At 45.4% G+C, this 23417-nt stretch overlaps 1 protein-coding gene across 2 annotated transcripts in view; it reads left to right on the top strand.

The window, feature by feature from the left end:
• The window catches only part of PRKCA (protein kinase C alpha), a 152083-nt gene extending 139850 nt beyond the window's left edge, over positions 1 to 12233 (top strand). For both annotated transcript variants that reach the window (XM_074608109.1, XM_074608108.1), the window contains 4 exons: positions 3288 to 3368; positions 4778 to 4885; positions 7304 to 7444; positions 11338 to 12233. In XM_074608109.1, the coding sequence (XP_074464210.1) occupies positions 3288 to 3368; positions 4778 to 4885; positions 7304 to 7444; positions 11338 to 11502 (495 nt within the window). In that variant the 3' untranslated portion in view covers positions 11503 to 12233. The remainder of the gene's footprint in view (positions 1 to 3287; positions 3369 to 4777; positions 4886 to 7303; positions 7445 to 11337) is intronic.
• The last annotated feature ends 11184 nt before the right edge of the window (positions 12234 to 23417 follow it).

Consider the following 23417-nt stretch of genomic DNA (forward strand, 5'->3'; position numbering starts at 1 on the left):
TTGCTGGTATTAATCTCTGTGTCCTGCTCTTAACTGTGCCTTCCTTCGAGGCAAAATGGAAAAAAAAAATGAAAAAAGCAATCAACATTCCTCTGCCAATTTGGCTCGATGGGAGAAGCTCCTCCTGAGCTCTTCCTGAGCTCTCAAATCCATGGAACCTGAAAAGGCAGAGCTCTTAAAATATAGTAATAGGTAGCGAAAATGGGACATCTGAAGTGCAAAAGGGGATGAAAAAGGCAATCATTTAAATTAATGATGGAGAAGGAGGGGAAGGAAAGGGTCCTATCAACTTTCCAGTCTTCCCTGGCCAGTACAAAGCAGAGGTCGGAGCTGGAGGAGGGTACAGGGCTTCATTTCTAGGCACAGGAGCTCCCTCGCTGCTCCAACTGCAGTGAGGTTGGAGGTCGTGTTAATATACCCGTTTGTTCTAAAAGATACCAAAATTTGTACATGCAGATAGGATTGTTTTGGCAGCTGCTGCAAGGCAGCCAGCGATGGCTTTGAGTGCGGCAGCTGGTAGGTAATACATGATGATTTCTGCACGAGGAGGAGGGAACTACTGAAAATACGACACTTAGAACTTGCTGACTTTGTACCAATGCATGTTTGACTGTGTATTGAAAACTCATCTGCTTCCTCCCACATGTAATTCCTTCCTTGAAGTGAGCGTTTTTTCCTCTCTTTTACATTTTCCAATTAATGCGTTTAATAGCTCCCATTATTACGAGTACAACCGCCGGTTTCCGTGCATGACGCACAGGTTGGTGAATGAACGTGGCAGATTCCTCTTCTGTGTTTCACTCCTATTGTATCCTTACCAGGATTTGACTGGTGGTTCAAATTGGGTGTATTTAATTAGGATTAAAGGAAAAAAACTGCCGGTGTACAGCAGCAGATATCGGCAGGACCACCTTTTCCTGCAGTGCGATAAGTTCAATGGAAAAAGTGTGTTCATTGTATTTGCAGTGGGACTTCTCTGCGGTGGGACCTTTCCAGTCCCAGGGGAACTTCATGTCCCTATTTATTTCTCAAATCCCACTCTTTCATCAAGCAACTGGTTCAGGCAAGGGAGGCGTGTGCCAGCTCGGAGGGGGTGCTGGGCTGTTCGTCAGATGCTTCTGCTGATGTTGACACGCGGCATCAAATAGGACAAAAATTTTAGTGACTCTGACCATACGTTAGGTTAAATGTAGGAGCTTTTTTCATGTCAGTTCTGTCTCTCTTGATGATTCTGCTTGATATTCTCTCACAAAGGCAGATGTAATTGGGGCAGATTGGATTTGCTGATGAGAATGCTATCTAGAGAACAACCCAGTCTCGACTCACCTCTTGCTGGATAAACAAACGGCGTCACTGGGTCCGTGCTGTGTTACATCTTTCATTTTATGACATTGCAGTACCGTATTTAAAAGATTCCCTCTCTTCAGCGCTCCCATCAAACTCTTTCCCAAGAGGAGCAGAAGCAGAGCGTGGCCTCGCGGGCAGACCCCTGTGCCAGGGTGGGAGCCGTGGCGGTGGAGCAGCAGGTTCTTTCTAACTGCTGTGGATCCATCTTTTTCTCATTTGCTAATTGAAATGAACTGTTCCTACCAAAACCACTTACCTGAAGTGCACTTAATGTACAAAATGTTCTGCCTTTATAAATTAATGACCTTCTGAAAAATATCCCTTTTTTTTTTTTTGGTAAGATACTCTTTTCCATAAGGCAAGGAGAGATTGTCGGAGAAGGGCTGAGAATGAAATGTTTTATCATTTTCTGAGTGTAAAGGCCACTGTTGTTTCTGAATAAAATTTTGCAAGTGTTTGGTCTTTCAAGAAGCAACATTGATTCCAGCAGACCTCTGGGAACTTACTGGTGCCAGAAATTAAAGGGAGAGTAACCGAGTATGCCAACCACCATAATATGAAATGAATGTCCCAAATATATATTTTAAAGTCCATATTACTGGTAAAAGACAACTAATAAAGATTGCCTTTGCGTAGGACCTTCCTGCTGAGAATCTTGTTATTACCTCTGGTCGTATAATATATTTCAAAGCGCGATTGATTTTGAAATCCTTTGCTTAGAAACACTGCAGCAGTTTTTAATTCATGTGCTGCTGTTAGCCCAGCGAAGAACGTATATTCACACAGGGACTCCATTTCATTTAGTAGCCAGGCAGTCCTGCGTTATTGAACTGGTGACTCAGTATTTTCCTCAGAAATGACAGGACTTGCTGGTCCGACTTCTCTTTCAGACAACTAAAAAATCTAGAATATGTGATTCTAGCATAGAATATGATGGATCTAGCAGTTTGTTTCACAAAGAATAAAACCACATGCAAACAGGAAAGTAACTGCAAGCCCATCTGGAGGAGTGACGGCCTCGGTTCCCTGCTTATCCCAGTGGGACGGTGGCGCTGGGGCTCGAGGCTCCCACTCTGCCTTCCCCAGTGCGGATGGACACTTCGTGTGGATGGAATCCCTTCGCGACCCAAAATATCCCTTCACAGTTATTTAGAAGGAGATCTGAGAGAACACCTGCACCTCAAAACTCCTCTACAGCCTGCCCAAACGCATCTCTTAAATAAATTAACACTGATCTCTGAAGAGGCCTCCATTAAAGAACATGACGCACGAGGGGACCTGTGTGCCGATGGCAGTCGCAGCCTTTCGCTGTGTCAGGACTCAATTTGTGCCTCTGGGTGAGTCAGATGTGAACCCAGAGGATGCAAAATACTTGACATTTCCATTAGGCTCAACAGCAGAAACCGCTTTCTTTTTGGTGTAGCTGGTATCTAGCTTCATACTAAGAGTATCTCAATGACACAACTTGGGAAAACGTAACTGAGCTTCTCAGGGTTTTGCTCTTTTCTTAAATTTTGATTTCTTTTATAGCAGAACAAAAATATAAATATTGAAAAGAAAGGCTTAATTATTGATAATCTGTAAGTTAAGTGGGTCTCATGATTTCAAGCTTTGACACAAATGGATGAATAGCATTCTTGCCTTGTCTCCTACCTTGTGCAGCTGTACTACCTCCTTGGCCTTCAAATGCGCATCCCAAGGGCTCCTAAGAGCTGCATTTCCCAAGATATTGGAGTACCAAAAGCAGATGGGTTTAGACTAACATTTGCAATCACTGAAACCAGTGATTAGCTGGAGTGGGGATTGCAGGATTCGCTTTCTGGGCTTTTTCAAGGAAATATGTTCATCTCTGTATGTCACTGTTTATCTAATATGTCACAAGACTGCATGTTAGTTAACACAGGGGTTTTTTCTTTGGGTTTTTTTTTGTGATTGTGCAGATTATTGCTTACCAGCCCTATGGGAAGTCTGTGGATTGGTGGGCGTACGGAGTGCTGCTCTATGAGATGTTGGCTGGCCAGGTAAGAGTGACCTCCTCCTGCTGCTCTGATCCAAGGCTCCCTGCGGGGTCAGACCCTTAGGGGACAGAAGTGGGGCCTTTCATACTGACATTATCTCCTTGTACTCTTGACCGACTCTGCTGAGAATGTATTTAGGCTTTAAGCTCTTTGTGTTGCATGCGTATAATCAAGCACTGCCTTTGAATACGGCTTCTTTGTGCTGTAATAGTGTTATAAATAGCCAACTTCAAAATTGAATGTGAGACACTTCAGCGGGAAAATGCATGTCAAATGGAAGAAATACCATTTAGTAGTTTGAAGCCAGGGGGAAAGGTACTAAGTACTAAGAGTGTGTATATGCTCTGCATTGCAGTTAAGTCACAAGAATACAGGTTTTGTGTTGTGTGTCCTAGGGGTAAAGTATGGGTCTCGCCCCTGGAAACGTGCTGGGTTACAACCCCCTTGTTCTGCACAGTTAATGAGACACTGCTCTCCAAGTCCCTCATGTGGGAAAGCAACTCTCTACTGCAGTGAATGGTAGATAACTACCAACTTTAAGGAATTACATTAGCCTGGGGTTGGAAAAGATTTCTGCAATTGACTTTCAAAGAGTGTTAGCTAAAGGCATGTATTTCCTAAGCTTAAAACATACATTTTTAACAAATGCCTTTACTAGTTTCTCTACTAAATTCCAGTCGACATTTTAAAAGTTTTTGAAGTGTAGCAATTGCAGTTGTTAGCATTTACAGTCTGCATTGCAGATATTAGACATCTGAATGCTTTTGGGAAAATGAGATTCACCATTAGGTGAGTCTTGCACAGTGACCATATCCTGGGGACTCACCCACGGGCACTTTCCTCATCCCCTATATTTAAAAATAAAATGCAGCCCTTGGTCATGATACGGTCTGCCCTTCACAGAAGCAGAGTCTACAGCCATGTCTTATAAAACAACCTGGAGTTTAACTGTAATTAAGTGAGGAATGGATATATCTTAACACAAGGTAAATGAAAATTACAGTCTCCAGACTTCACCCATTAAAGTATTTTGGCTGTCTGGTGCACAGTAGCTTTAAAAACTGATTAAAGATGGTCATCCTGCACACGTTTCATTAACCTGGCTGCCATGCTGGGAGCAGAAATGAGCTTCTTTCTTTGGTTTCTACCTGAGTGGTAAACACTAAACTTGTGGGTCAGAAGATCCCAGGCAGCAGGTGGCTGGGAGGTTGGTGTGTATTCCTGGGCAAGGACCACTGCTGTATACTCATCTCTTTGGGCACCTCTGGTGGACTGGAGACGGGTTGCTGGGCTGGATGCACCTTTGATCTGACCCAGCATGGCCATAGTATCGTCATGCCATTTCATAAAAAGTGGAGGGTTTAAAAAAAACCAAACCAGTAAGTAACTTACCTGTGATTTATTTCCAACAGCCTCCATTTGATGGCGAAGACGAAGATGAACTTTTCCAGTCCATAATGGAGCATAATGTTTCCTATCCAAAATCCCTGTCCAAAGAAGCTGTCTCCATCTGCAAGGGGGTGAGATAGATGCTTCTTTATCATTAAGTTCCTTTTTGGCTGTCCTTGTGAGTAACTGAAGATGTCTGGCTTTGGTATGGCACTGTAGTATTTTTAAGCGCGACTTCCGCCAGGCTGTGCTAAGCCCTGTTGTCCTGAAGTGCTCGTCACCTGGTGTCACTGATGAGTGTTCAGCTCTTCCCGCTGTGCCTGCTTGTTTCATGGTAAGAACAAATGTCACAGTAGCTGCCAAATCCAAGGCAGAATTTATAAACAGGACGATGGTGTGAAACGCCTCCACCCACCCTTCCTCTCAGCCCTCGGCAGCACAGCCCCGCTTGGGCAGGGTGAGGAGGTTTCTCAGCTCGGGTGGGTACCAGGTACTGCAGCCAGTCCTCAGCCCGGCGCGCCTAATGACGGCAGCACAGCGAAGGAGTTAATACGAATCATTCTGAAATGTAGGTAAAAATGAGCTTACGTGAAAACCTTTAGCGTAAATGCAAGGAAACTGTGGGGAAGTCCTGACCCAGAGGTAACCTTTGTGGCCTAAAATTTATCTTAGATTCCAAGTTAATTTTTTTTATTTTTTTTTTGAGAAGAATGGATTTGACTTCAGGGGATTAGCTCAGGAAACAAGAATTCATTTGACTTCCCTTTGACTCCACGTGATTCCCTAAAGTACTGTCAGTCTGCGGCTTTTCCAAACCACCGTCTATAAAGCGTTATTTGATGTCTCACTTACACCGATAAAATATCAGTGCGCTTAGTGCCAGCTAATTTGGTATTTACTTTCTTCCTTTCCTTTGCAAACATTTATGAAGTATTTTACGTGAGCTGGATATTAATCCCTTAAGGAAAAGTCATCAAGAAAAAGAAAAGCTGTTCAGAACAACAAGGTAGAAGGAAAGACCACTCTGATTTTGGAGCCTGTCCGGGTGTAGATATGCTGGCCAACAAAACCAAAACACGATATAATTTTGTGAAGTACATGCAGATGGATGCCTTACCGTGAAAATCATATATTCAAACAGCACAGTTTGAACTTGATCTAATTACCGTGTTTTCGGCTCTTCCACTTGCCGCTGTTCTGCTCGGTGCTTACACAAAGGGAGGTCCGAAAGCTAAAATTGCATTGCACCACTAGGTTTAAGGTCAAGTCTCTGTGATAATAACACATTTGTCATCTCTAAACTAACAAATTAATCCTGAATTTCAGCGAGCATTATGCCTGAGCAAAGAAGTCAATATGAGAAAGCTCCTGAACCTTGTAGTCAGCAGTAGCTCAGCGATCCCAGGGCCGTGGACCAACGCACTCTTGAGATTGAATCGTCTGCTTGACGTCTGTTCCACTGACTCAGAGTTCGCTGGGTTTGGTAAATGCAGAAACTTGGGAACAGAATTAAAGCTGCTAGAGTCATTCACCTTTTCTTATATCACCTACTGTTAAAGCAAAGAGTTTAGAAAAGGTAATAAAAATGGGAAAGTTGCTGTTACGCTGGACGCAGGATGTGATTCCCAGCCCAGCGCGCAGCCAACTTCCCAAAGTCTGCTTCGAGTCGCTTTTATTTTAGGTTCCAAATTGGAATGTGATCAACTCAACATTTGGAGGGAGACTAAAGCGGTACAGCGGAGGTTTTAAAAAAATGTGTTGAGGTATCACTCCCAGCAGTATATTAATCATATATCATTTGTAAAAGAGCTTTAAGAAGTCTCCACAATGCTGGAACTGAGAGTTGGAGGCTACATTGCTGGCTTCCTAATGCACATATCAATTGAAAAGATTTTGAAGAGCTTGTTAATTCGGAGGCATATTACTGTTTCCAAGCGTGCAACGCTGGTGGGTTTGCGTGGTTTTTTCCCCAAGTCTGCGTAATCTGTGCAGCTGGGTGTAGTATTGACCGAGATGTCATTAAGGATGCGAGGGAGGAAAGGCAGATTAGATATTGTCAGCTGGGTGCCAAGAAATCGTAGGCTCTGTAATGAGATGTCTTGAACAAGCCCAGAAAAATGAAAGAGGGGGGGGTTGTACTTCATACAGCTTTAGTATATTGGAATTTATTAAGTTTAATTGATTGTTGAGGTAGGGCAGAAGCTGTTCTGCAGATTTATACGACTGAACCGAAAGACCAAAGGTGAAATTCAGGAGTGAGTTGTGAACTCCTACGATGGCAGCGCGCCCCGGGCACCGCCTGCCCGCCCACACCTCCAGCGGCAACCTCTGCCGAAGGGGAAGAAGTGCTCAATTTTGCTGCTGACGTGCTGTCTCCAGTAATCGAACATGAAAACTAGTCTTCAAAAAATGAATTTTAGCTTTTCAAAACAATTTTATTAGCAGCTTGCAGCTTCAGGAGAGGAACCGGAGCATCGCAATCTGGGGAAACTCTGTCTCACTTTCATTCCAGCGTTAAATTTAATCACTTGGTGTTTTCTTCCTAATAGCTAATGACTAAACATCCCGCAAAACGCCTTGGCTGTGGCCTTGAAGGTGAAAGAGACATCAGGGAACATGCTTTCTTCAGGAGGATTGACTGGGAAAAACTGGAAAACAGAGAGATTCAGCCACCTTTCAAACCTAAAGTGGTGAGTGAGATGCCAAGTCCTTCCCTCGCTAAGGGTGTCCGCAGCCCTGCCTTCCCGTGGGGTGAGATTGATGCTGGCTGGCTGGTGCTGCAAATCTGGGACGCGTCTAAAATAAGGCAATTTGATTATGGCAGACCAGTCTGTAAATCTGCGAACGTGTTGGCACCCTCTCGCATAACCCCGCGTACTTTGTTCCTTGTGAAAAAGCCTCTGGATGGTTTGAGCCCTGGCTGGGCGCTCATGGTGTGCGTGAGATGTCAAAAACAGGGGAGAGCGGGCACGTGCACGTCAGCCCCTTGAGACCTGTAATACATGTGGTCCCCAGCTGTCTCCTCTGAACAGCATCTGAAGGCCATGATTAAAGCTATCTGAATTACTGGGGGGAATCTCCTCCACGGTGGGCTATGCCCCACGGCGGGGGTTGTACTCCCCATCCTGGAGTGACATATCCTGACTGTGCGAGAATAATCCTTGATTTATTTTTAATGTTTGTTACTGGTTTGCACACAGGTATCTGTAGGCATATTTTAGAAATCCAAACAAGTGAAAAGGTGTCCTTAATGTGAGAACTTGTTTGCATAATATAATTTGAAGAGCTGTATTTGTGGATACAGAATTTCCTGCAGCGCGTGCTGTGCTCTATTGACAGGCAAAGTGTTTGCACACAAGAACACAAGCTTTCGGGAACAGCTGTAAATTGTTATGTCCTAACATTGAATCTTTTCTCCTCTAACACTTTTTTGTTTGAACTGAGACGCTGAAGTTGACTGTAGCACTGCAGGTGTAGGGTCACTGGTCTGGACACTGGTTTACTTACCGACACGGACACACTAGTGTGGTGTCAGACTAATGAACGGGGGGAGGCCACTGCCCGGTGGCAGAATATATTCCTCTTTTTTTGTGTACAAATGACTTTTTCACATCACTAGGAGGGGAATTGCATGCCGAGAAGAGGGTCTTGTGCTGGGGGAAATACCCTTTTCATACAGTGTGGATTTTGCAGGCAGGGAAGGGTGTAAATAGGCAAAGAAGATGGGTGGTGCTGCCCGGCCAGCCCCCAGGGGCGGCTGTCCCAAGGGCAGCTGCACCTCCTCGAAGCAGCTTTTATGGAAGATTTTCGTTACAACCGTCCTGAGTCAAATTTAGAGCTGATCGTAAAGCAAATGTACCTTCACATCTGTAAGTTTTATTAGCTCAGGAGCTGAGTGCTTAGATTCTCCCTGAAGCTGGAAGTAACACCAGCACGCAGGTACAAAAAGCTTGGAGCGTGCTCTGGTTCCATCATAGCACGTTTCGTGGCAGATCCTGGCTCCTGTTTAGAGCAGCTGTGCTCCCTCTCCGTGCTTCTCATGACCTGTTATGTTTATACAGGCTGCTATTAAAATACACCAAGGCGTATTCACATGGAGCCTAACTTTCCTAGACCAAAATGATTTAAAATCCAAGTGTGAAGTGTACATACCCTATGTATAACTCATTTATTAGGATTACTGATTCTATTTATATGGATTCTAGAAAGGAAAAAACACATGACCCTCAATCTGTTTGAAGATACGGACTATTTGTAGGCTTTGTTTTTTCAAAAAAACTCTCCAGGTGCATCTTCTCTGGGGAGGGCGTTGCTGCAGGAATGATCCTGCCGCTCTTTCACACAGGTATGGTTCTCACTCCAACACGGAGCTGCAGATTTGGGGTCAGCAGTTGGTTGGTTTAAATAATGTGTTCCCTTCCAGACTGACATTTCACAGGCTATAGGCACGGGCTGATTATTTGGCAAGAAGGACATTTTACTCGTATTTGTAAGTTTAGGAGTTCCAGGAGTCCCATATTTTCAGTTCTGCTTTAATACTGCATTAACGCTCGTGATAGCAATGCTGCTCTTTGGTGTGAAGACAAATATGTAACTGAAGATGGAAATTTATTGATAAATGATTACATTTGCACCCCCAAAATCCCCGAATTTCACATGAGTTATTTCTCAGCCTCTACTACTATAAGCAGTAGTGAGAATCTTAATGGAGTCAGGAACTTTGCTTTCGATATACTACTTCCCTTCCCTTTCTACCTTCCACTTCCCAGGGGGAAAAAAAAAAAAGAAAAGAAAAACAAAACAGAGCATAATTTTGTGGAAGAATGATGCATATCTGTAGAACATCCTTTTAGTTAAAAAGTCTTCCCTGTATAAAAAGTCCTTTTGTTGCTGCTCTGAGTTGACTGTACTGCCTCTAAATAGATTTGACTGTTAATTTGGGGATACATCAACTTTTATTCCAATGATGGAGAGTTTTCCCCTTGTCAAAGCTCCGCTCTGTCCATTCTTGTTCTCCAGAGATTCTGTACCAAAATGCACTGGCTTCAGTGGGCACCAGGGTATTCGGGGAGTGCAGAGCCCTGGGTGAAAAAAGCAGACTACCATTAGCCTTTAACCATGGAAGTCTCCTCTGCCTGTGTTCTTCCAAGCCTGAACAAGTGTCCTGCGGTGAGCGCCGCGCGCCAGGACCTGAGCAGGCCTTTTTCATCTGAAATAGAAACCAACTTGTGCCCGAGGCAGCAAAAGTTCTTTGCAGCTCAGATGGAATGGCGTGTCCCAGTCCAGGACGTGCCAGGTGCTTTGCAAGGAGACTGGAAACTTTGACTGAGCTGTTTTTGCGACAGCCAAACACCTCACCCTCAGGTTCCCTTAACGGGCCCCTCTTCAGTTGGTTTCTCCTACAAATGCACAGCTTTATTCCTGTCGCATTAGTTCAGAAAAATCAATGTTTAATATTGGTCTATTTTACAAGCCATCTTCTACCCTTTCCAAGTTATCCTCTAAGCCTGAAGATAGCAGTGTGATGTTATCCTCTGCATCCGCACCTAGGTGTGTTTGCTAACAAAAGTATGTGGTAGCGCAGCTGTCCTGTAGGGGTGGATGGAGAGGAAAGGGTCAGGGACAACGGGAAGAACCATTCAGTGCCTTTATCGTACAACCACCTTCGTTCAATGATCCATTACAGCAGATAGTTTTGAGATAAGCCGATTTACCAGTTTCCTTTAGACCCCTCCACATTATTCAATGCCTAGTTTTCCTCAAACATACATTTTTTTCTTGCACCCAAGCTAATTTTCTTCTGGTCCCACCTTCGTGCTTTTTAACTTGCCTCTAATCATATTTCCCTGCCTTTCAAGTCTTTTCTGCATTACTCAAAACTATCCTTTTCGCAAACCTGATTTCTTTTGTTTTGTGTTTGGAATGAGTTGTGTTGAGCGTGGAGCTATGTATAACCCCCCTTCTCGGCTGGGCTTCACGAGACGACGAGTCTCTTAGACCTGTGATAGCGTGTTTTGTAACGGGGGCCCGTTCCCAGGGCGCGCTCGCTGCCCCAGCTCCTTCTGGCGGCCCCCAGGACCAGGGCTCTGCTGTCCTTCATGAATTTACAAGAGTTTGTAGGCCATACCATGAAGAATCAAAGCATATAAATGAATTACATGAAGCTTTCTGCAGATTGTGTAGGAAACAGACGCTAACATGCAAATTTAATTTTGCATCGTAAAGGTTTTAAGAAGAATGAAATGACATGACAGACGAAGTGTCTCTTGCCAAGACACGTCCATAAAAATATTTCCTTTTTCCATTTTTATCCCAGTAGTTATGAATACTTAAGCCTCTTTACCTTGTCACCTCTTGCTGACAGGAGGGAACTTTTCGGACTCTGTTTTTCATCAGAGTTAAAACTTCTCTGTTTGCCTGGGGTTTTCTGTTAAAATACCTGAAACAAAAATTTTCTCTTAAGTACTCGTAAGAAACGAGGGAAAGTCTTGCATGTATCCTGAAAAATCTGCAAAAAACCGGAACTGCCAATGTATTGCTGATTTTTTCAGCCTTTTTTTCTGTTTCTCTTTTTTTCTTGCAGTGTGGCAAAGGTGCCGAAAACTTCGACAAATTCTTTACACGAGGACAGCCGGTGTTAACACCTCCGGATCAGCTGGTCATTGCTAACATAGACCAAACAGATTTTGAAGGGTTCTCTTACGTCAACCCCCAGTTCGTACATCCCCTTTTACAAAACGTAGCATGAAACAGCAGACCAGGAACAAATCCTGCAGTGGGGAACGGTCCTCAACCCTACAATTTTTAGGCTTTTGCCTTGTTGATTCCATTTGGGCCTGGAAATTGTAGGGTTAGAAAGTGTAAGATGGGGGAAAGGCCACTTCTTCAGGATTTTGGCGTTAGAACAGCGATGTTGTCTTAATGGGAGATAAATTAATGTGCGGTGCCCACTTATTCTTCTAGAAGTCACCACTGACTTGTCTAAACTTACCCATTTTTTGGTACATTATATATTTCTGTAGCTCCCCAGTGTCCTTTTGCTCCCTTTTCCACTCTGCTGTGTTATAAATAATCTAACGCGCAGTCTGAAAAAATACCAACAACCCAAGCTGGAATATTTAGTGCCGTGGTGCGGATGCTGGGAGGTCGGAGCCCCGGGGGACCGCTCCTCCCCGCTCTGCCCGGTGGCTTCGGGGGGATCAGCAGCACACGAGACTGAAACGGCACCCTGAAACGGCACCGGGGAGGAGAGGCGTTGCAAAGAGACACGGTTGAAAGTAGTCGTTTGGAAAATACAAGAGAAGCAAGTTGGGGGGCGGGGGGGGGGGCGGGGGAGGGGATAAAATCCAATTCGCCCCTGCGGCTTGGTGAACCCATCCTGTGAGCAACACCAGGCTTAAACACACTTCAGCGGTGGCCAGATCTCTAGGATCTTCGCTAAGTAGCATGTGATAAACTCAAGGGTGAAATTTTGTCTTTAATAAAAATAATAATAATAATAATAATAGTAATAATTTTAATAACATTTTTGTGAATTTTAATCTCCATGAGATTATTCTGTGATCCAGGGTGCCATTGTTTGTTCAGTTAATTTAATTTACGCCACTCCTCAAGTTTACTGTTAACTGGTTCTAATACCAATATCTTACTATGAAATTTGTTAACCTGGAATGTCAACCAAAACTGTAATCCCTTAAATATTCTTTACGTGTGTTTATTTATAGTCTTCACTATAGAGCAGTAAATCTACAAAAACATTCTATATAATAAATTAACAAAAAAAGCAGCGCCAGGTGACTTCCTGATTTCTCCAGAATAACTCATGAAAATCAAGTGAGATTTAGTCTTAAAATAATCAGTTTTAATTCAGAAAACTTGGGGCTGTAGAATAATCGAGCCTGAAAGAAGAAGCACCTAAAACTTGTTTTATTGACAGAATGGAATTTAATACATTTTACATATGCTTCATGCAATGAATTTTGCATGTTTAGTAATAACTCTTAATAATAAGGGTTAATAATAAGCAGATCTATATTATTGACATAATCGTATCAAGCATAAAGAGTATTATAAAAATTTTATAAAACAAATTGTGCTTTATTTGTGAAAGTTCTTGTTCTGAATGACATCATTTAGACTTAGCTAAATGTTTTTATTGCTATTGTTTTGGGTTTTACTTTAGGTTTTGGATATTGTTAATGGCTTAGGGTATAATCTCTTTTTTTTAAAGTAGATCTACTTTTAAACGATAATTGCTACCTGCAGGTTTTATACGAGGTTCAATTAGGCTTTCATTTCACGTCTGCTTATTACTTACAGAGAAGGAAATAGACTTTATTTGCAATGATGAACACTGTAATTAATGCAATCTTCTCCTCTCCTATCACTTAGATAAAAAATTTTGATATTTCCTCTTATGACTTACCGGAAGATATTAATTCAAATATCAGTAAATATTTTTTGTGCATATTTTGGTTTTGTTACAGCATGTAAAATAGTAGGCAGTGCATTTTCCTTTTTTTTTTCCCTTCTGCCTTGTTAATGTTAGCAGCCGTAGGCACTTTTGTCTGTCAGATGTGCATGACGACGCCAGCAGCATGATGTCTCTGTTGCTGCATGCAGACTGATTACAATTTTTCCAGCATGTAAACATACTCAAAAAGTAAGATATTTGCCATAAAAGACTTAAATTTATACTAGAATATGTAACTGGGGGGGGGGAGGGGAACTTACTTTCTAACCATCTTTTATGACAATAAAACATGGAACCTGTGCCAAAGATTCTGATAGAAGGATGCAGTCCTGCCGATGGGTACCGGGGGGTGCGTTTGACTGTCGGGGGTGACCCGTCGGAGCGGGACAGTTTTTGGGTGAAACGCGGTGGGATATGAACGGCCACTGTGTCGTGTGTCTGCGCCCGTGGAGCCCTCCGCGGATGTATTTTTAGGACGCACAGTTTGTGCCACTCCAGAAGTTTGGCTTCTGCCCGGTGGTGGTCCTTCGGCAGCCCCAGTTCGGAGCCAGGAGCATCTCCCCGGGCGAGGGTGAGCCGGCATTAATTGGCGAACCCGGCGGTGCGGGGGCATGGGGAAACACCCGGCTAACGAGGGGCATTGACCAACTGACAAGAACTCAGACTGTTGCCTAAATACACAGAACTCAAAATTTATAAACCATTTTAGGAGTAAAATTTGCAAACCATTCTGTGTCAAATATGTTCTCAACCAACTCTGGGAGTTCATTTTCTTGTTTGTGTATTATGTACTTTAAAAATTACGGTATTCACCATAAAGCATGTGGACTAGTGCAGCATTCATGACTATTTCTGTTTTTCTGACTATTATTAGCCTGCCGTAGTTAAGGAAAATCTGGGTATCATGCTGTAGAAGGTAATAGATTCAACTGATTACTGAGGCTCGGATTTTTGATAAATAAGGGGCTCTCAAGTAAGTAAATCTGCAGAGAGGCGGCGTTACGTGTGTTTTAAGAATGTAAAGTAAAAAAGAGACTTTTGAAAAAGGAAAATGCAGAGAGAAATTCCAGCGCCCAGGTTTTTTCAGGAGGAAAGGCGGCGCAGGGGCAGAACCGAGCCAGGGGCAGGCAGGAGATCCCACGGGCAGACATCCCAAACGGTTCTAGTTTTCCTGACGAAGTACGAATTGTGCAGGGAGGTCCTGCTGCGGGCAGTTGTCGCTGGCACGGCTGTGTCGGCCGGTGCTGGTCGCACCAGAACACGGCGTTAAAGGGCTGCTCCAACACCTGGGCAGAGCTGCTCGTTTTCTTGCTGCTTTTCATAACCAGTTTCTTAGGCCCTTGCGTTTGTTCCCCAGATTTTCTGATGTAGAAGCAGAAATTCCTCTTTAACGTTGTTACCTCGAGTCCCTCGGCTTGCGACATCTCACGTCGTCTTCTGCAGGTGTCTGTGCCGCTTACGAAAAGGTACCGTGAACTCCTGGGTCCTGCAGGAACAAGACGGGTGTATCAGGCAGGGACTGTGTTGCTCTGCCTAATGCAGTGTGTGATGCCTGATGCGTGTGAACGCTCACGCTTGGGCCAGCCCGTTAATGAGAACTCCAGGTGGCTTGCTTATCACCCAGAAATGTATAATGGCGAGTAAGACCTTGAGCATCCAGCAAGCATTTTCATATCTTTTTAAATACAGATGTTATTTATATATTTTTCACAAGATGTGGGTTTGTAGAGAAAACAGCGGGAGAGGCACTGGAACTGCGTTTCTTTCCCTGGTGTTCAGCAGCAGCCGTAATCCGAACACCCACGTCATCCCAAAGATTTCTAAAAGTCAAATTGAAAGTCACAATATGCTGGAGCTGGGGTGGAAGCTTTGGGAGCCGTGTTTCCCTCCCACGTGCGCTCAAATCCCAAGGGGCTCCGGAGCAGCCCCGTTCCCGCTGGCACAGGTTTGCACGTAAAACTTCCAAGCTGTTTCAGGGCTTAGATGGGACATAACTGTCTCCTGGGCAAATTTCTTTGTTAGGTGGGCATCCAGGTGTTTTTATCCAGCTTCGAGTCACTTGGGCGGGGTGGTGGGTTCCCAGGACAGCCACTTCGCCGCCGGCCAGTCCTGGGGCTCTTAGAGGATTGCACATACGTGAGAAGGAGAGAGCACAGTCCCATAACAAAATAGCCCCCTCCATCCAATTTAGAAGAGAAATGCAATTTAGTTTTCTGATCCTTCATTCTTTCCAGAAATACAATTGAATTTCCTTTTACAAGCTGAAGGAAGTTCTTCTGGAAATCAGCTGTTAGTTTAAAAGAAACTCAGCGTATCTAAATGCTGTTGGCCTTTGAAATCTGTCCTGTCTTTCGGGGTGAATTCAGTTGAATAATGCTGGTCTCCTGTAAAATTAATAAGGTCAAGTGAGAGAGGAACTTGTCTTCTAGCCGGAAAGATGACGTGTCCAAGGGCCAGGATTGGGTGGTACCACTTGCAAACTCTGTTTTCTCAGTCGGTGCATCCGGATGCAACCCCAGTTGCGTGCCATGGGAGACGCATGCCATTAGCGGAGGGGGAAGATCCTCCTCGTTAAGCAAAACACGCCATTGGAAATAATAATTTTCCAATACTAAAGCTTTGATATTGAGTAGAAAGCGTATTTACAGTATTGAGTTTACAGTGGGCTTTCGGACCTGCCACGAGACTTCTGGAAACATTTAATGTGATTTTTGGTACTTTTAGTCATAAATTCTTGTACGTAGGTTTTGTCTCTTTGCTAACGTGTCAGCTCTAGGCGACGTGTTCCTTGTGCTGTTCTGTAGGGAAGCGCTCAGCTGCCAAGCAGTAAAAACACAGAGAAGCTAAAGCACTTTTTTCTTCAGCTCTACACTCTTAGATGGGATCTGAAATAGTTCAGTTGAAGAATTAAAGAAGAATTGACTCCATAAACATGTATGATTCCATACCGACCGGTATCCGTGCCAGTAGCGCTTGGTAATTAAATAGCCTTATAATGAATAATCGTCATGCACTACAGCCCTCCTGTTCCTAGGAAACCCTTGAGAGAGAGGGCAAGTTATGGACCTCTCTGCCTCAGTTACCTCATCTGTAAAATGGGGGTAATAATACTTACTTACCTCACAGGGAGGTGTGAGGACTTCTTAGGTAATGTTTCTATTACACTTTTAACCTGAAAAGAGTTGTGTAAGTATTATTATAATTTTTAATATTAAATCAGGTTATTTGAGTCACATGGTATTGCTGGATATACCGTGCTATTTCTACTTTTTTATAGAACTTTAGTAATTCTGCTGAAACCGTTTAAAGAGAAATAAAATCAGATCTGATATGTTTCTTACAGGATCTGGAGTCCGGCTTTTGTTAACTGGAGTCAGGGTGCGGTGGGGAGTGCTGTTGCTGATTGTGTAGGTCAGCTGCACTTACCCCTTTTCCACTTCCTGAGATTTCTATGTGCAATTTAAAAATTCCATGTCAATGGAAGTCTGAGCAGAACTGGTTATTGTAGGGTGGGATTTCCTATGGGTAAATAAAGTCAGCACAGCGGTTTTCTAGTAACGTTTATACTGACTCCTGCTGAAGGAGAAGCGATGTTCTTTCTGCAGCTGGTCCATCCATGGCTGATTTATTCCGTTGGTATTTAATGTATTCCTGTGCCGTATATCTCCATGCTTTTCTTTTCCTTGCGTGTGACGCCATAGTTCAAATTTAAAAGAAAATTGCCCTAGAAGCTGTGATTTTTCTTCCATTGATATCAGTTGACCAAAAAAAAAAAAATAATCAGCAGTCTATTAATAATTTTAAATAGTGACATGCAGGAAGGGTAGCAAGAGCACTGATAACTGGCCCCAGCCTGCTTCCATTGGAGCTCGTGTCTCACTACGGGATCCATTGGGAAATTTACGGCTGATCTTACATTTGTTTTGTAATCGTTAAGTTGGTGACAGGAGTATTTTAATAGAAAGCAAAATTCTGTTTCTGATCTTGATAAACCTTTTCCTAAGAACTATTTGAATTGTATTTTCCCTCTGTTTGAACCCTGGGGGGTGACACTGCTGGTGGCTCCGTCCTTCCAGAGGTTCCTGTGCTCCTCTCTCGGCCTTCCGAGGCCTCCAGCGGAGCCGCTCCGTGTTGGACCTCGCTGTGTGCTTGGTGCTTTTTCGGGGCCGAGTGGGCGGCACCCGGCGCCTGGCAGCACGGAGGGCGGCGCGGAGCCTCTCGGCCTCCCTTCACCCAAAAGGAACCAAGCGCCCGCTGGCGTTGAGCAGAGCGTGGGCGTTGGGCTCACCGTGGAGCAGCGCAGCTCCGCATCCCGGAGAAGGCGGCAGGGCTTGCACACGCGGATGCCTTGCTGACCTGGGGCAGAAAGAAAATGCTCTTGCGGTGATAACGCAAATTTAATCGGTGGCTCGTTCCCCACAAAGCCTTCCATTTATTCCCTAATGTGCTATTAAAACGAACGTAAGGAAAATCATTTCAACAAAACGAAACTCATTGCCTCTTTTAAAAATGTGCGGTTCCCAACACGTGTATGATTTTGCATGACAATACAGAGCACACCTGAAACTTTTAAAATGCATGTTATTTTATTGTTATCTTTTTTTAAACAAGGAGTAATCCCACCTTGAATTCATTCATATTTTTTGATATTATTTTAAGACCCAAATTTTGTATTTATAAAGAGGAGAACATTATTTATTTTCTTATCATTTATCTGCAAGATGCTACCAGAAAATTTGGAGAGGCCATTCATTTTCAAAAAAAAAAAAAACCCAAAAAAAAAATCATTGGAAGTATAGTGGGCAAGACTGATGTATAAACTACAGCATCTTTTTTTTCTTCATTCGCAATATCTTCAATCTTTGTTTGCATGAAATGCTTTTGTTAAATATTAATTGTAGTTTCAAAGCAAGTGTGTATGAATAAAAATACTGATCATTACTTTTGTGAGAGTTTGGTCTGCCTTTATGAAATTTCATTTCAAAATTCCCTCGGCCAAGGTAACGCCAGGACATCGCTCCCCCGGCCCGGAGGCTGCAGAGGTTACGCGTGATCAGACGCAGAGTTCGCCCCGATCCGGACCTTGGTTCTCCATTCACGCATGGAATTTTAACCTGGGCCCTTTTTTAATTCCCGTTAATAAATCAAGAGAAAAAGAGGCTTAGCTGGGAAAAAGGTGTGTCTGTAAGAGGATTGGTGCGTGCTGGGAGGTGAGCTGGCGGCTCTTGGAGCCCATGGGTCCTTGGCCAACCTGCGAGATCTCCGGTTGGAGGGTCTGATCCAAACCTTGATGTGAGACGTGCTGGTGGGGGGATGTGCCCTCTTTCTTAGCAGTTAGACCCCAAGAAAACTCAAGCTTTTTGACATCCCTCTGTGTGTGAGCCGTGGGTCGTTCATTCCACCCTCTGCCAGGTCTTCCTGGGAAGAGGGAGTGTTTGACGGTGATTCGTGACCCTCAGGGGCCCACCTTTGCCATGAAATACTTGCTTTAGCCCTCCCGGACGAGAGGACACAACCTCCCCGTCCCACCAGCCACACTCACCCGGAGTCCAAGCACTTGCCTTGTTTAGGCTGACATCGTTTTATTCTCAAACTTTAAAGCGATGTACAAATACTGTGACAACTTGACAACTTCTTTTTCTGCTTGCTCTCAAATGTATTGAATCTCATGCTAATTCAATAATTGGGTTAATTTGCAGAAAAGTCTGGCTGAGTTTGCCCAAAGGAATGGATGAAATTCATTTTTTTTTTCATAGCGACAGTGTTTCCAGGGTGTTACGTGCTGCTCAGCCTCCATCTAATGTGCACGGCTTCTCCTGAAGCCCATGGACACGTCTCTTCTCTGGCCTTGACAGCTTTCTACGGAGCAGAAGAGGGATTTAGGGGAGACATCGGTGCCCTGAGCTGCTGCACGTGCAGAGTCGGTGCAAGAGGAAAGGGGTCCCCAGAGCTCAGCGGTGCCAGACCTGCATCTCCCACCACCTTGGCTGTTTAGACAGGGGCTGGATGGGTTTTCATTCCCAGGCATGGCCTTCAGGGTTGTCCACTCCTCCAGGAGTCATCCCTGCTGTGGGGGGAACACTCAGCTCCCCAGAAATACAACATTGCGATGGTTGGACCTGTCAAGGCTCCTAATACCCCAAATTATCATTATCAGCCAATACAAACAATGCAGCCTTTAAACCTCTCAGAAATATTGTCCCAGATGTAAACAAAGTTTGCAGTCTCAATAGCAGATTCCCAAGTAACGGATGATAGGGCAAGAGGAAATGGCCTCGAGTTGTGCCAGGGGAGGTTTAGATTGGTTATTAGGAGAAATTTCTTCACCAAAAGGGTTACCAGGCATTGGGACAGGCTGCCCAGGGCAGTGGTGGAGTCGCCGTCCCTGGAGGTATTTAAACGACATGAAGACGTGGTGCTGAGGGACATGGTTTAGTGGTAACTTGGCAGTGCTGGGTTAACGGTTGGACTTGATGAGCTTAAAGGTCTCCTCCAACCGAAACGATTCTATGATTCTCTAAGGAAATTGCAGAATTTCATAGCTCATCTGCTCGCCTTGCCACCTCTCCGGCTGTGGTTTAACCAAACCACTGGCGCTACAGCAGCCGTTCACAGGGTCATTGGCGTTTCGGGTGAGACAGAGCTCATTAGAGAAGAGTCTCTAACACCCTCCAGACTCGTCCCTGGGGAAAGGCAGGTCTGGCGGAGGGGTGTGTGGGTGGAAAATTACTCCAGCCGGACACGAGTATCGGTAACAGGCGTTGAGGAGCTGGAGCTTTCAGAACAAACTGTCTGGAGGTGGTCCTGCTCCTCCGCTGCCCCGGCCCGGGGCGGAGATGGACACCTGGGTGGAAGAAAGGAAATGTGTACAAACTACATTTTTGTTTGACTTTTGCTAAGCAAGCAAGATTAGGCTGGTGGTCCTTGGGAAGATTAAGAGTTAAAGGCTTCTGCAGGAGAGGCTGAACCTCTCCATGCTGGCTACATCCCGTACAGGAGGGCATCTCCGTCGGGAATGCTTCCCGCACTCGATAAATCACAGCAATTACTCCTGGCCGCCACCCCCAGCCGAAGGCACGACCTCCCTCTCCCAGCCCCAGCTTCCCTTTAGAGATTTGGGTATTTGACTTAGAAATCTCAGAACATTTTTACAGACCTCGTACGCGAGTTGCAAATTTAACCGTCTCCTCTGAGAGCTGATAGGGTAGCTAAAATGATGACTGCATTAATTACCACCAGGTAATTATAATCCCACTTGCACTGGCAAAGGCAACCTTCGGCGCCTGGCTGAAAACCCCCTGCGTAAGCCCCGTGGTAAAGGAGAGACAAATCAATGAGGGCCCAGATCAGGAAAGCTCTTGCCACATGTGGATGGGTGGTCCTCAAAGGGGTGTTTTCCCCAGCTGCGTCACTTGTCACCTTCCCAAAGTGATGCTAAACCCAAAGAAATGGGGATCTGACCGGGAGAACAGTCGGTGGCAAGTCTGGACCCACAGAGTTACCTGCAAGGGTTTCTTTTTTCGCCTTTTTTTTTTTCCTGCTTTCCTCCAAGGAGGAGCATGAAATAAGGCAGATCTCACGGGGAATGAGTCAACGCTGTCTCCTTCTCAAGGGACTTGGCGCATTCGCTGCCAGGGTGACAGTGTCAGACACCAGCTGCCGCTTCCAGCGTACATTACTGGTCCCTGAGTCAGCGCCCGACATCGCACCTCGGGAGATGTTCTTGCACAATCTGATGAAGGAGGGGAAAAAATTCCAAAACCAATTTAGAGCGCAATACCCGAGTGAGAAAAAAAAAGCAAAAAAACAAAAAAAAACCACAAACCCAAAACAACCCCGCAATAGAAGTTTGCTTGGAAGTGTTTTAAATCTTATTCTCGCCCAACAAGGCTGGCAAAAATCACCCATCTCTGCCTGAGCAGAGCCTGTGATTCACACGCTGGGGATGAATTTCCCAGCCCTCGGAGGGCTCCGACCCCTCCCCATAGCACGAGGGGAGCAAAAATTCCGCTGCTCCTCAAAGGCAATGGCAGCGTGGCCACTTGCTGGGCCAGTGGGGGGGCTGTCAGTGCCATCTCAAGTATTTGGCCCATGCGGCTGGGTGCTGGAGCAGACGCGATGGGGCCTGACTCTGCCTCCCAGGAGCACGGGATGCACGTGCTTTAAGTACTGGTGAGTATTTGGATTACTGCAAACTTCCCGTTAAAACTACTTTTGAAAAGAGCTGGGTTTTGGAAGGCTGTGTACACATCCCGGTGTTTCCTGAATTGGTTTAATGAAAACGAATTCACTGCTGCTGCCCTGCAGCAAGGCTGAGCCAGAGCCGCCCGGGGGCATCTGTCTGCAATGCCCAGGGGGTTTGCAATGTCCAGGGGTTTGCAATGCCCAGGGGGTTTGCAATGCCCAGGGGGGGTCTGTCTGCAATGCCCAGGGGGTTTGCAATGTCCAGGGGTTTGCAATGTCCAGGGGGGGTCTGTCTGCAATGCCCAGGGGGTTTGCAATGTCCAGGAGTTTGCAATGTCCAGGGGGGTCTGTCTGCAATGCCCAGGGGGGTTGTTTGCAATGCTCCTCATTCCCACAAGACCGACGGCTTTGTCCTCATTCCCGTTAGATTTTTCCACCCCTGCCATCCCGCTCGTCCCGGCTGCAGGTGTCCGTGTGTGTTACAAAGCTGCCCCAGACGCAGGCGAGTGGGGATGCTCAGGGCGCTCGGGTGTTCGCCGCAGCGCTTCGGCCGCCAGGTTTGCCCAGTAACGTCTGGTTTTTGGGGACTGGCCTTTCAGCAGCCCCGGGTTTATTCCTTACTTGCCACTCGCGTATGGCTCCGGGACGCGCCGGTGCCTGGGCAGCCGGGACACAAACCAGTTGTTTCTCAGGTTACAAACCAATGTGTGATCCACATCTGTGTTATTTTTCTTTCAGCCCTGGAGACTCGACCCGTCTCCCCGTATCTCACTCCTCTATTCAGAGCACTTAATAAAACTCAGCGCTCATAAAAGGGAGACTTCCGAATCCACATAAAACACTGCAACAATCTACATAAAACTTCATTAAAGCTTCAACATTTTCAGTGACACCTCCAGAAACACGCTTCTTTTAACAGGATTCATTTGCTTCTCCTACAAGCGTAACCATGTCTGAGACGCTGATTAGGTGTAATTTCAGGAAAAACCCATCAGAAATGGTTATAAAAGCAACCAGCCATGAGTGCAAGGGCAGAAGGAGGGAAAGAGCGCAGGCCAGCAGTGAGAGCATCCCAGAACTCGTTGGATCAGTCCTTGGTCCTTTTGGGTTAAGTCATTTAGCATTCCTGTGCCTGATTGACCCTAACATCATTAAAAGATTGGTAACGAATTTCAGTGCTATATAAATCATATGGAAAACTATTAGCCTTAATACAAGCGTTACGAGGATTTAATAATTAATGTCATCTAAACTGCTTTCCAAAACATGACCTTTTAAATCTGATTGCTGTGGCCAGAGCCATCCCTCATCCTACAAGCCTGTTTTCCAGCCAGCCCGGGTGGCTCCGGTGGGATTGTGCTGGGGAAGCCGGACAGGCCCCAGCCGTGAAAGGGGGTGTATTTCTGGGACCGCCACTCCTTTTGCAGAGGGTTAAAAGGAAACGCCAGCAGCGAGAGCAAACTTACTGCCAGCATCTCTTCTAGCTTTCCTCGCTGAAGGGCACGGTGAAGCGGGGTACGTGGGCACTTCATGCCCTTTCCAACCTCCTTCCCCCTGGCGCGGGGACCACAGGAGCCAGGCAGGCTGGGCCAGCGGTGCCTGCTGGCCACGGGCCACCGCAGGGGCTGAAGGATGCCGAGCTGACGGGGCAAAGCTCCCGAACTGGCACATCCTCAGCTTTTATTAGCTCGATTTAGACCCATATGATTACAGAAGGTATTTTATTTTAAATAAAGTATATAACTTCTGTTCACACGTGCGCCTTTGTTACTGCGTGCGTCAGAGCCTCCCGGGGAGGCTGGCCGCAAAAGGCTCTGCGCTGCTTTTTTTTTTTCTTCAGCTTTTGCACAGCATGTGGGTGCGGAGATAAAAATAATGTTGCACCTCTCCTTGCGCTTCCTCCCGAGCAGCGGCTCCAGGCGGAGGGATGTGCAGGAGCAACAGCAAATGGAGCTTCAGCTCCAGCAGCCCACGGGAGTTAATGCCTTTCATTTAGTCGTGGCACA

The sequence above is a fragment of the Larus michahellis genome, chromosome 14, assembly GCF_964199755.1.
Source record: "Larus michahellis chromosome 14, bLarMic1.1, whole genome shotgun sequence".
NCBI classification, from domain to species: Eukaryota; Metazoa; Chordata; class Aves; order Charadriiformes; family Laridae; genus Larus; species Larus michahellis.